At 37.1% G+C, this 12,552-nt stretch overlaps 4 protein-coding genes across 4 annotated transcripts in view; 1 reads left to right on the top strand and 3 right to left on the bottom strand.

The window, feature by feature from the left end:
• Positions 1-2,600: 2,600 nt before the first annotated feature.
• LOC104818524 (pumilio homolog 18-like) lies at positions 2,601-3,527 on the bottom strand. Its single transcript, XM_010548139.1, has one exon. The coding sequence runs from the start codon at positions 3,516-3,518 to the stop codon at positions 2,601-2,603; it is 918 nt and encodes a 305-aa protein (XP_010546441.1). The 5' UTR covers positions 3,519-3,527.
• Positions 3,528-4,694: 1,167 nt separating this feature from the next.
• LOC104818457 (probable sphingolipid transporter spinster homolog 2) lies at positions 4,695-9,462 on the top strand. The gene is made up of 17 exons (XM_010548058.2): positions 4,695-4,940; positions 5,596-5,727; positions 6,114-6,215; positions 6,367-6,471; positions 6,553-6,628; positions 6,733-6,807; positions 6,952-7,054; positions 7,139-7,192; positions 7,317-7,392; positions 7,504-7,598; positions 7,702-7,778; positions 7,880-7,993; positions 8,128-8,247; positions 8,350-8,478; positions 8,625-8,703; positions 8,808-8,934; positions 9,136-9,462. Exons 1-16 carry the CDS (start codon positions 4,819-4,821, stop codon positions 8,918-8,920), a joined length of 1,572 nt encoding a protein of 523 aa, XP_010546360.1. The 5' UTR covers positions 4,695-4,818; the 3' UTR covers positions 8,921-8,934; positions 9,136-9,462.
• Positions 9,463-9,628: 166 nt separating this feature from the next.
• On the bottom strand, positions 9,629-11,481 carry LOC104818456 (soluble inorganic pyrophosphatase 6, chloroplastic-like). Its single transcript, XM_010548056.2, has 6 exons — positions 11,137-11,481; positions 10,725-10,885; positions 10,432-10,532; positions 10,138-10,319; positions 9,945-10,043; positions 9,629-9,856 (listed from the first exon to the last, which is right to left on the bottom strand). Exons 1-6 carry the CDS (start codon positions 11,389-11,391, stop codon positions 9,764-9,766), a joined length of 891 nt encoding a protein of 296 aa, XP_010546358.1. The 5' UTR covers positions 11,392-11,481; the 3' UTR covers positions 9,629-9,763.
• A 238-nt stretch (positions 11,482-11,719) lies between these two features.
• LOC104818455 (malate dehydrogenase 2, glyoxysomal) overlaps positions 11,720-12,552 on the bottom strand; it is a 3,207-nt gene continuing 2,374 nt past the window's right edge. Inside the window, exons 9-10 of the mRNA XM_010548055.1 lie at positions 12,119-12,164; positions 11,720-12,015 (exon numbers count right to left, since the gene is read on the bottom strand). Of these exons, the coding sequence (XP_010546357.1) occupies positions 11,943-12,015; positions 12,119-12,164 (119 nt within the window). The 3' untranslated portion in view covers positions 11,720-11,942. The remainder of the gene's footprint in view (positions 12,016-12,118; positions 12,165-12,552) is intronic.

The raw sequence follows: 12,552 nt of genomic DNA, 5'->3' as shown, positions 1-12,552 counted from the left end.
TTTTTTTTTTTTTGTGAATTAATAATTTTTCTCTGTTTCATATCTATTTTTTTTTGTGTGACATATGATGTTTTGGATTGTATATAAAGCTGGTAATACGTATTATATGTAATTGATTTTCATAGAACAACATAAAATATTTTCATTGCAACTGCTCCAAATAATTTAAATTCACATATTTAATTTACAAATTAAATTTATATTCGTATTATTTTGGTATGTCTTTTCTATATAAAAGATTGTTTGACACAGAATAAATTAGTGTTTGGATATTAAATAATAATTTTTTAAAATATATATAATTATAATTAATAAAATATAGGAAGTAATTTTCTAATATAATTAGTATAACTATATTCTCGGGAGTAATATGAAAACAAAAATTAAAACATAATATATCTTTTACTATAAAAATATATTAACTTCTAAATTATTATATATTTTTGTTTTAGCTTTATTTTATTTTATTTAGTATAAATAATTTTAAAATAAAGAAATTTGAGTTAATAAAATTTATACATAATTAATTTTACCATTTATTTTATTTTTATATTTCCATATTCTCATTATATGTGTTTTGTATTCCAAAATTTATTAAAAACCTATTGATTATGAATTGTTTTAAAAAAATATATTAAAAAAATATTTCTAAATTAAATGTATTTTTTCCAAATATCCTTTTTAATATATTTTTCTAAAACAATTAATAATCAATTTAGATTTTAAATATTTGATAGAAAGAATACCATTATTAGATTATTTTCTCTATAACAAAATATTGTTATTATTATGATAAAATCTGGACCTAAAGTTATATAGCTAAAGTTGTTATATATATAACTAATTTAGAAATTAAAAGATAGTCATACTTTATTCACAAAAACTCTAAAAATTTCTGAACTTATATTTTGGAGTAATATTAATTCCTAAACTTGTAGATGTGCCGATTAATTCCCAAACTTGCAAAATTGAACACGTTAAATCCTGAACTTGTTAAACGGTTTCATAATCATCCGTAGCGTTATTTGGTCAAAAAACGAGTTGACTGATCTGACGTGGCGCATGACGTGGCGAGCCAATTCAGAAAATTACCGCCACGTCACATGCCACGTCGGATCGGTCAACTCTTTTTTTGACCAAATAACACTATGGATGATTATGGAACCGTTTAACAAGTTCAGGATTTAACGTGTTCAATTTTACAAGTTTCAGAATTAATAGGCACCTCTACAAGTTTAGAAATTAATATTACTCCAAAATACAAGTTCAGAAATTTTTAGGGTTTTTTCCCTTAATATTATTATGATGTGAATATATGCATAACAAATATCAAAAAATCTAACATATTGTATTGATAAAACTTATGCTATACCGTTAGGGTGTAAAATGAGTCGCGGATCGCGTGCTTACTCACGAGCCAACCCATATTTTTTCGAGTCGGGTTCAAAATATTTGAGCCCAGAAAAAAACCGGGCCAAACGACCCAGGCCGTCACAAGCCGGACTCGCCAATTCGCCAGTTCCCAGCCTATTTACTATCGCAATTTATTCCGGAGCTTGCATAATCGCCGAATATGGATTAATAAGGGTAAATAAATAAAGTTACAATTTGAAATAAATAAAACGCTAGTTTATTTTCGATAGTAGAGTTCATCATGCACACGTATAAAAACCTTTAACGTCACATGCAAATTTATTTGAAAAATATTTGAGATCGGAAGTGATATAAGAACGTATAAAATCCGATTCATCATTTACATTTACCAAAAAAAGAATCCAATTCATCCATTTGGTGACTGAAGGGATAAATCCTAAAAGAAAGACAGAAAAAAATCGTAAAAAAAAGGTATCAATAATTAAAGAAAATTGAAGACAAATTTATTGTGCAGACGAATGAGGGAAAGTAGTAAATAAATTAATTCACGATATTTAAAACAGTTATAAAAAAACGTGAAGTTCGAGTTGTGTGATATTATTGGCAACTTTCAGCAAAGCGTGGAGACAGATTTCTTGTAATGATTAATTGTTGGTATTTTGAGAGTGGTAGAAATAATTTCGTATTATATTTGGTATTTTCATAATGTGATATGGTTCTGAAACTTGATTTGTTAGGGTTTAGAGTTTAGGGTTTGAGAAATTGATTATATTGGGGAAAGGCTAAAGATGAGTTTCGTAGATGAGAGTGGTGGAATTGATTTCATCTTATTTTTGCCCAATGTAGAGAATGCAAATATAATTTTGGTCACGTAAAATCAATCTAGTAACTATTTTTTGATTTGGTTTGGTTAATACCATAGGTTATATTAATAATCCAATTAAAAATTATGATATTTTATTATCATAATCCAATATTTGTATTTTGAAATAAAAACTTAAAAAAAATTAAATTTGGATCTTTTAAATTTTTATATTTGCAGAGATTTTGGGGTGAATATTTAAAACTATATGATACAAATTATAATAATATATTTATTATTGAATTAGGAAAAGTAAAAAGTGAATAAGACAATAATAAAATGAAAATAAATAATAAAAATCAAACTAGTAATTATTACATCATTCGGCAACAGATTTGGTAACAAAAACATCTGGAAAAAAAAATCACTGGAGGACTTCACGGAGGAGATTGTCGAATCTATGCACCAAGTCGATGACGTTTCTGGCGTGACCGCCACACAAAACCCTCCCGGAGAAGGGATCCAACTTCGTCACGAGCCTCGCGTAAAGATTGGGCCGACGGACAAATGTGTTCTCCAGCGCCCTCTGCAGGACGTAGTTCCCGTACTTGTTCCCGGCCAGTCTCATGAGCTCGCGGTCGCTGCACTCTATCAGGTCGCCTAGAACCAGATGCGTGGTGGGCGGATGCTCCAGAATCTTCTCCACGATGTAGCTCCCGTACTTCTGGAACGACAGGAGGACGTAATGTCCCTTCAGCTTCGACGCCATCTTTTCCGTGCACAAGGGGTTACTCAGTTTCAGAACATGCTGCACCACGAAGTTTCCTGACGTGTCCATGCTTAACCCCACCGCGTTTTCCGCGACCAGGTCGAGAATCCTCTGCCTGTGCGGCCCGGCCACGGCCGTGATGGCTTCGTTGAGGGCGACGCAGCCATTCTCGTCGTAGGCCAGCTCGAGGAAGTGGGTCTCCACCGCCGAGTAGAACGCGTTCTTCTTCTCCCTGTCCGCTGCCTCCACCGTCCGCATGGCCACGTGGTGTCCGTACTTGAGCTTCATAATCGGGAGGAACACCGAGATTACGGCGTCGAAGAACATGTCGTCGATCTGGACGGATCTTCCCAGGAGTCTGCGGAGGTTGATTGAACCCATGCGATCTCTGGCCAGCGTAAGGAAGAGATTGTTGTCTCCAGTGACGAGTGACGCCAGTTCGGCGATTCTACCACCGGCAATAAACAGGTCGAACACCCAGAAGAGTTCCAGGGCGGCTGTTGAGGGGGATTGCGGCGGAGCTCTGTTCCCTCCGGCGGCGGACGAGAAGCCGTTGAACATGACGCTGGACATCAGCTATATCTTTTGCCTTTCTCCTTGTTTTGTTTTGGCTTTGAGTTTGGTTGCGAGTGCTGTGGTTGTGATCGGATGCCCCTTTTATAGTCCACTGAGATGGGAATCGGATAATGAGAAAAGGAAACTTAACTGAAACTCAAACTCTAGTAAATCCTCTTCGATTCAAGGAAAAGGAAACATTATAGGGGTAAAACTGTAATTATCTCCAACTTGGATATCACTTCTCTTCGACTGTGAGTGAAAAGGCGAAATTACGATTTGATATAAAATCTGGTGTAAATATCAAATCCTGATTTTGGAAAACTCTAGTTAATAAAAACAAAATAATTTATTGAGTATACGAAATAAATATCACTATTAATTATTATTAATAAAAAAATACGCATACCATAAACAAATAATTAATATTTAGTAAATATCATAATTAACTATTAATATTAAATATTTTTTAATTAAAAAATAAAAACATCAAAATATCGTTCGATATTTTTCAAACCGAATCGACTCTTTCTGAACCATTCGATATCTTAAAATTTGTACAATTTGATATTTTTATATAATATCGAATCAAATCGAACCGAAATACAAACATCACCTTTTAACAAAAAAAAAATTATCTAAAAAATATCTGAATTCGTTGGAATCAGGATAATGCCGATGATGGATGGGTGAGCGAGTGGGGAAAATCACCCAAATAACCCACTTGGGTCGTATCTATTTCAGGGTACACCACCGAATTTTTTTTTTTTTTTCAATTTTAACCCACTTTTCGATTGGAAAAGTCCGAAATACCCTTTTCGTTTTATTTTTTGCGACCTTATTACAACTAACATATAACTGATATACAGCTAAAATAAGACAAATGATTTTTTTGCCACCTTTTTTAGAATCAATTGTAACTATATTTAGACTTAATTACGAAGTCGTAATAACGAAGTTGTTTTTGAACGGATAAATATCGTAATTCGGTAATTTCGTCTTTTCACAGGAAAAAAAAAATGTATTATATTTTCAGTGGTGTACAGGTGAAATATATGCGACCTAGTTGGGTTATTTGGGTGAAAAACCCGAGTGAGGGAGCTATTCCTTCCGGTCAAAGAACGTAAAATCAGAATTTATGTCTTGTGAGTGAAGGGATAAATCTTAAAAAACCCAAAAAAAAAGAAGACGAAAGAGAGGAAAAAACTGTGGAAAAAAAAACAATGGTAGATGGTTATTTGATTTCTTCAAACTGCCAGAGCGAAAATATCCATATGGAATATCCCAAGTTCGTATCTTTGACATAACCGTGCTCTCCATGGCTGTAGAAGAAGAAGGTGGTCAGCTCCCCTCCGCCCGGCGAAACCCTAGAGTTATGGAGACGGATCCAAATTCGATCGTCCATAAGATCGAAAACCCTTCCTGGTTTTCCCCTAAAAAGTAATTTTTTGTTTGTTGTCAATTGGATTTCCTGGGTCGAATTGGGTTCGGAAAATTATGCAAAATCTTGGGTAAAGTTTGGAACTTTGAATTGTAGTTGCGAAGGAAGCCGGAATCTTTCGAATTGCTATTCCTAGACGAAGATTATGTTTGCAATTCGAGAATCGTTTATGTTTCTCTGTTTCGTTTTTGTGTGGAAGCAATCTGTTTTCGATGTATCGCAGAATCGAACTTGCGGATTGAACTCAACCCTCTAAAATATGGGCATTACAGCAAGCTCTGTTCGTTTAAGAGTTTCAGTTTTCGCTCCTCGATTGTTGGATTGATACGTTATGGCTTGATGACCATGATCTCACTTGGATTGAAGATCATGAGCAGATATTCTCCAAAGGAATTAGGATTGTACTATATAAGTTGTAGGTTTGTTTAGTTCCTTAAATTTTTTCTTAGTTTTCTTTTGGTATGTAGAGGCAGTGAGCAGAAAGATATCTATGGATTACTTGGCCAGTAAATCTATATTCTTTGAATTTCTTTTATTCTTGGGTTCTTGTTGGATGATTTTTTGTTGTGTTTCATAAAGTTTTAGATTTTACTAGTGATGGAATCATTTCGTTCTTCTTGTTCCCCCCCTCTAAATTCCCCATTGCCATTGCAGGCTGCTCGCTGTGTTTTGTGTAATCAACTTACTAAATTATGTGGATCGGGGAGCCATAGCAAGTAATGGTGTTAATGGGAGTCTTGGAAAATGCACATCGAGTGGTACATGTTCTTCTGGCAGTGGAATCCAGTAAGTTATGGTTGAAGACTCTTATTTCAGGCTACTTGTTTTTCTTTTCATTAGATGTGTAGAGTTTGTTATTCTAATACTGAGTTGGGTCGATCTTGTGTAGTTTGTTTCTGTCTGTGCTCCCATAGGTGTTTATCTTTTGGCACTGATGTATGCTTTTGGGAAGTTTGAGAAATTGACCTGATCTTTCATGTACCACTCGTATGATCCTTTCATTTTGTTGGATCTTTCTCAACATTTTAGTGCCCTAAGATGATACCCGTTTTCGTTTTTTATGTAAATATGTTAAAATTTGGCTTGAAAATGTGGTCATCCGAACATTCTGTCATTGGATATCTAGATGTTCATTCTTCATTTTAATAATTGATTTGAGGTGTTTGTACCAGGGGAGATTTTAACTTGAGCAACTTCCAGGATGGTGTTCTGTCATCTGCTTTTATGGTTGGACTTCTTGTGGCCTCTCCCATATTTGCATCTTTGGCCAAGAGGTGTGTTCTTGTTTATCTGAGCTTCTGACAACTTGTACTTTGGTTGTATGTGTCGAAGGGACTGATGTTATTGATTTTGAATCTTTGTATCCTTTACTGAAGGAACAAGTCTGGATACATCTCACTCGTTTGTCTCATCATATTATTGCAGTGTTAATCCATTTAGACTTATTGGAGTTGGATTATCTGTCTGGACTTTTGCTGTTATCGGCTGTGGTCTTTCTTTCGATTTCTGGTCCATTACAATCTGTCGCATGTGAGTAGTATGCCCTTTGCTTTCGTATTATGTTCTCATAAATCATTTACGTATTCTAACACCCGGATGTCCCCCACATAGGATTGTGGGCGTTGGTGAAGCGTCGTTTATAAGCCTTGCGGCCCCGTTTATAGATGATAATGCCCCAGTTGATCAGGTATGAACTATCCAGTTGATAAAATTCTCTCTAAACTTGAACCTATAAATTACCCAATCTGTATGGTATGCTTCATAAACCAGTTCCTTTGTGTTTCTATCCAGAAAACAGCATGGCTTTCTATATTTTATATGTGCATTCCAACTGGATATGCTATTGGCTACGTTTATGGTGGACTGGTGAGTTAGCTTTCTTTCTCCTCTCTCTCCCGGCTAGATATTCGAATTATATTGTCTTGATTTTCTCCCACATCATTGTCCTCCCTTAGAACCTCTCTTAGTTATATATGGTATAAGAAAGGCCCGTCCTTTTTTGTCTAATAGGTCGGGGGTGCTCTTCACTGGCGTGCTGCATTCTGGGGAGAAGCAATACTTATGCTTCCTTTTGCTGTTCTAGGTTTCGTTATGAAGCCTTTGCAGCTGAAAGGTGTGTTTTCAGAGATGCAAATTGATGTAACCTTTTTTTTTCTCTTTCTTTTTTTACCTATATCTAGTGATACTTGAAACTCAGGTTTTGCTTCAACTGAGACATCTAGAGCTCAGACGGATGATTTAGACGTTCAAGGTTGTGCTTGCCTTCCCATGACCTATTAATATAATCTTTCTTGACATATATTCATCGCAAATTTTCTATCAAATGGAGTTTATATATCGATAATGAAGGTGGGCCTCTCTTTGTATTGAAACAGAGGAAGATGCTGTACTTGGTAAAGCTAGCATGACTGTGTTGCCTTCGGATTCTCCTGTATCAACTAAATCCTCCAAGTAAGAAAATAACTGCATGCATTTATTTTTACGCACCAAAAAGCATGCAAGTCTCCAAATGCATATACAGATTTTTGTCCCTCTGAATATTTTTCTGATTTTGTCTTGTAGATCAGAAGGTCTGCCGATTAAATATCAGCTTTCAATCATTGTGAAAGATATGCAGGTGCTTTTGCTAGATAAGGTTTACGTCACCAATGTTCTTGGTAACTACCTCCCTTCTTGACCATGAGAAAAGAGAAGGAAAAAAACTACATACTCGTTTCTTGTGTCCATGTTTTTTATTCTTTTGTCGTTCCTATTTTTTAGGATATGTTGCATACAACTTTGTGTTAGGCGCATATTCATATTGGGGGCCAAAAGCTGGTTATAACATATACAATATGGTAAAAAAATTACCATCTCGTATGTTTTAACAGTTTCTTTATTGTCTAATCAAATACCTGGGGAGGTTGCATTGGGATAATGCCTTTGTCCCTTTTTGCAGAGTAATGCAGATCTGATATTTGGAGGAATCACAGTTATTTGCGGGATCTTGGGCACAGTATCGGGGGGCTTGATTCTGGATTATATAGATTCCACGATTTCAAATGCTTTTAAGGTTAGATTGTGTTGCTGAGAAGATAAACTGGTTTTTGTCTTTTTGGTTCACATAAAATAACAAGATCGAATATGTTTTGGTTTAATCACGTCCCCACATGTATTTTAACTATATCGTGTTTCGGTATTTTGCAGCTTCTTTCAGTGGCAACACTCCTAGGAGGATTGTTTTGCTTCATTGCTTTCTGTTTCAAGAGCATGTATGCATTCTTGGCTCTTTTTGCTGTTGGTGAATTGCTCGTCTTTTCCACACAGGTATCTCTGTTTCCATGCTTCTGGTACTTGATTCTTTATGCAATAGTTTCTTGCATTACGCAGCAATGTTTTAATTAATCCTTTTTTGTTTTTTATGTTTAGGGTCCCGTGAATTACGTGAATCTCCACTGTGTGAAACCGAGTTTAAGACCACTGTCCATGGCAATTTCCACAGTTGCAATTCATATCTTTGGAGATGTCCCTTCCTCTCCGCTTGTCGGGGTCCTCCAGGTTTGTATTCTCAATTGAATTTACTCTCAGATATAATTCATCAATCTTGATTCAGCGACTCCTAGATGTCTAAACCCTCATCCTTATTTTGAACAACTCGTGTTATGGCTATCTGATTTATGTTATTATGCTGCTGATGCATGCAGGACCATGTAAACAATTGGAGAGAGACTGCTCTTATTCTCACATCAGTTCTCTTTCCAGCCGCTGCAATATGGTTTATGGGTTAGTTCCAAAAGCATGCCATGAAATGAGAAACAGGAGTTTCTCGGTTTATCTGGAACTGGAACTAATGATTTTCATGTTCTGCACTTGTCATGATGCCACAGGGATTTTCCTGAACAGTGTGGACAGATATAACGAAGATTCAGAGCACGGTACAGTGAACAGGGGTTCAACCACAACGACCCCTCTGCTCGATGAAGGCATGACACAGCCTTGACCTTCCTGTCAGAAGTATGGTAACTCTGTCCTTTCTTGTACTCTTTGTCATAAAAAGAATGTGTGCAGTGCTTTAGGTATAAGAATCTTCCTCCATTCATGTTTCTTGGTTATAGTTTTTTGTTCTCTGGTGCAAATTATGAATGCAATCATGAGTTGGAGATACAGTTTGGACAAATAAACTCAATTTTCTCGCTGCATCTACGTTTTTTTCAGATCGAGCGGTCGGTGATATGGTTAGACTGCAACCTTCGGCACAAAACTGCATGATCTAGAAATGTTGGAACTTCCAGGGTGACATTATGTGTCCCTGTTTCGTGTGTAGATATTTACCACAAATTGTAAGTACCTGTTTCATGTCCCACGCGGATACTGCTACAGCAGAAATTTGAATTTATCCTGACTATCTTTTGTACCCGTGATCCGCTGCTTGCTTTCTTCATCTGGTTTCAATAGCTAAAACGGGAATCTGTAATGTCCAAGTTCCACAACCAAGATCTTGTCTGTAACTATTCAATTACTTCATTTCATTATTTCCTGTTATCTGTCTTTGCTCAGATTTTTTCAGAAGCACTGCCCTTTCCTCGATCACAAACCACTGATTCTAAGTAAATTTTGATGAATTCAAGGGCACTGCAGTATTGGATGTTCTTGATCCAACACTCCTTTTATCTATGTTTACATAAGGTTGAAAATTTCTTAATAGGGCTGGGAAAAGGAATCTTGATGATCCGATTTCATCAAAAAGCAAGAATGCAGTATCACAGTAGGCTACCGCAAAGGGCAAACGTCTGTCCGTTATTCAAGCTCATAATTGGAAACTGCGAAAAGATACACACAATGTTCAGATGAGGGAAAGGTCGCCAGCAGGAACTGATCTCTTGACAAGTTTAGCCCATGATTCGTTTGTTTCATGGATCACCTTCAAAGCATAATCCTGCAGCAGTATCGGCCAACCGTTTCTCGTCAATTTATTACCAAAGACAAAACAGCAGATGCAGAAAGAAAGATCATATGAACTATACTTTGTTCGCCGGTTTGTTTCCAAGACCAAACTTGTTTGCAGGCTTTCCGTCTGGGATCTTGTAGTCTCTGAACCAGTCTCTAATGGCTGTAAGAGTACCCTGAAAACAACATTAAAAGTCAGACCCTAAGGTCCATATGGCCTGAAAATTACAGCTTTCACAAGGACATGGAGATTTGTTTGTGGGAGCTTACAGGGAAATGCTTCTCAACATCATCAATATCATTCACAAGATGAGCTTTTGGGTCATCCAAAGAAATAGCAACGATCTTCCAGTCCAGTTCCCCCTCGTCAATCATGGCTAAAGCGGCCAAAGGCTTGACCTTTAGAACCTCGCCTATCTTCCTCTGGGTTTCACCAATCTCAACAACATCAACTACAACATGAACAGGGAAGGATAAGCAAAAAAAAAACTTTACTATATATATGTCTGGTACAACTCAGAGAAGAAACCCTGTTACAGCAAAATATGAATAACCCGAAGTTACCTGGATCATTATCCCCTAGGGCACCTTCAACTTCAGAGTTTGCATGAGATGGGTCTTCCCATGTCTGTGGAAGCAACCCATAGTTCCAGTTTATGTTGTACCTGTATAAACAAAAAAAGATCTTCAGATGACCAATCTGGAAAGCGCACATAATAAATCTCGAAGCAATTCCAAGCAACGGACGAGATGCCAGGAAAATGATTCTAAATTCCTGAAACATGCTATTGGCAGCTCAAGAGGTTAACCAAAGACAGAGAAACTGCAAAAGAACAAGTTTACAGAAGCAAACTCACGGATAATATCTGAGCTTTCCCTTCTTGGTGTCTTGCTTAATAGGAGTGGAAGGCTCATCAGTAGCAACCTCCATCTTTGCACTTGTCTCTTTAGGAATTTCCACTATGAAGTTGAAAACACCATCCCCCAAGTGCAGTGGTATGTCATGCCATGGAGAAACCTACACAGACATGAATATTATTCTTCAGCTTCGACAGATTGAGAACCAATAAGCTTGACGAGAAAGCACACCAAACCGATTTTGACTTATGGGCATTCCCCAATCAGATAGCTTTTTGCAGATTCAAACTTATGGGCAAATGCAGAGCAATCCGAAACTCCAAAACCCACATAAATTTCGACAAAAAACAGAGAAAAGTTGATTTATTTTCCCAGAAAGCGAACACACAGAGAAAAGAAAAACACCGATACCTTCTTGCCGGAGCCATCGAGGAAGAAAACCCGGTAATCTAGGGTATCGGGCTGACCTTCATCCTTAATCTGAACCTGAGGATTGTGTATCGCGTTGCAAGAGAAGGGTCTCTTCGATTTCAACACCAAGCTTCTCCGGCTGAAGCAGAGACCCCCAAAACCGCCGATCTTCCCCGTCGGAAGAAGGCACTGCCGCTTCGCCAGAAGACACGACGTCGTCTGACTGGCGACTGTTATCACCCTCGTGGCCGCCATTATCGCGGAAGATTGGGCTTCAGTTTTGTGGATCGCACTCTTTTCTCTGGAAAGTGGCAGCCTTTGATTTTGTTGGCTCCGTGTATGTTTTTAAAGTATATTCCTTTTCTATCTCCTTATTGTAAATCAGAGGCAATAATAAACACATGGTTTTCCACGGCAAAGTAGGTAGACCAACTTTCATTGCCAATATATAAAATCTTAACTTGCGCCCCAAGGCACAGGAAAAGGGTTCACTTCAAGTTCCTGAAGACACGAAACATTTCTGAAGTTCGGTTTCGGTGCGGAGAAGAAGCTAAAGGAAGAAACTTTGCAGATAATTCCTAAATAAGCCTGAGAAATGAACCCTTTTGCTATAATGGTTCATATATATAGTGTGTATTGACTGGTTTATCAGATGGGTTTTTTCCTGCTCTGCCTCGTGATTTCAATAGGGTCCATTCACTCGGAAACTTTAGTACACCGAAATGTGAAAGAGTACACAAGCGAGGACTGGAGAGAATAGATGTATATATGGTCAAATCCTCTGAAATTTGTATTGGAGTTTTCACTCATTTTCTGATAAAGTCGACCCCTTTCTGAATGCTTCCGGCTAATTCTGCCTTGGCTTTCTCCAGACCGATCCTGCAGATTTAAGATTACAACTTCTCATCTCAAAGATCTGATCTTCTTATTAAAAAAAGATTTGTCTGAAACTTCCTCAGAGTTTCAGAAGCTTTTTTTTTACCTTTCATACTCGTTTAGAGGTCCAAGCTGGTAGATTTCCTCTGCTCCTACACGATATTGTATTGATAAAACTTATGCTATACCGTTAGGGTGTAAAATGAGTCGCGGATCGCGTGCTTACTCACGAGCCAACCCATATTTTTTCGAGTCGGGTTCAAAATATTTGAGCCCAGAAAAAAACCGGGCCAAACGACCCAGGCCGTCACAAGCCGGACTCGCCAATTCGCCAGTTCCCAGCCTATTTACTATCGCAATTTATTCCGGAGCTTGCATAATCGCCGAATATGGATTAATAAGGGTAAATAAATAAAGTTACAATTTGAAATAAATAAAACGCTAGTTTATTTTCGATAGTAGAGTTCATCATGCACACGTATAAAAACCTTTAACGTCACATGCAAATTTATTTGAAAAATATTTGAGATCGGAAGTAGA

The sequence above is a fragment of the Tarenaya hassleriana genome, unplaced genomic scaffold, assembly GCF_000463585.1.
Source record: "Tarenaya hassleriana unplaced genomic scaffold, ASM46358v1 Cleome29, whole genome shotgun sequence".
Taxonomy (NCBI): Eukaryota; Viridiplantae; Streptophyta; class Magnoliopsida; order Brassicales; family Cleomaceae; genus Tarenaya; species Tarenaya hassleriana.
The sequence above is the reverse complement of the archived record's forward strand: the minus strand, read 5'-3'. Positions and strand labels throughout refer to the sequence as shown.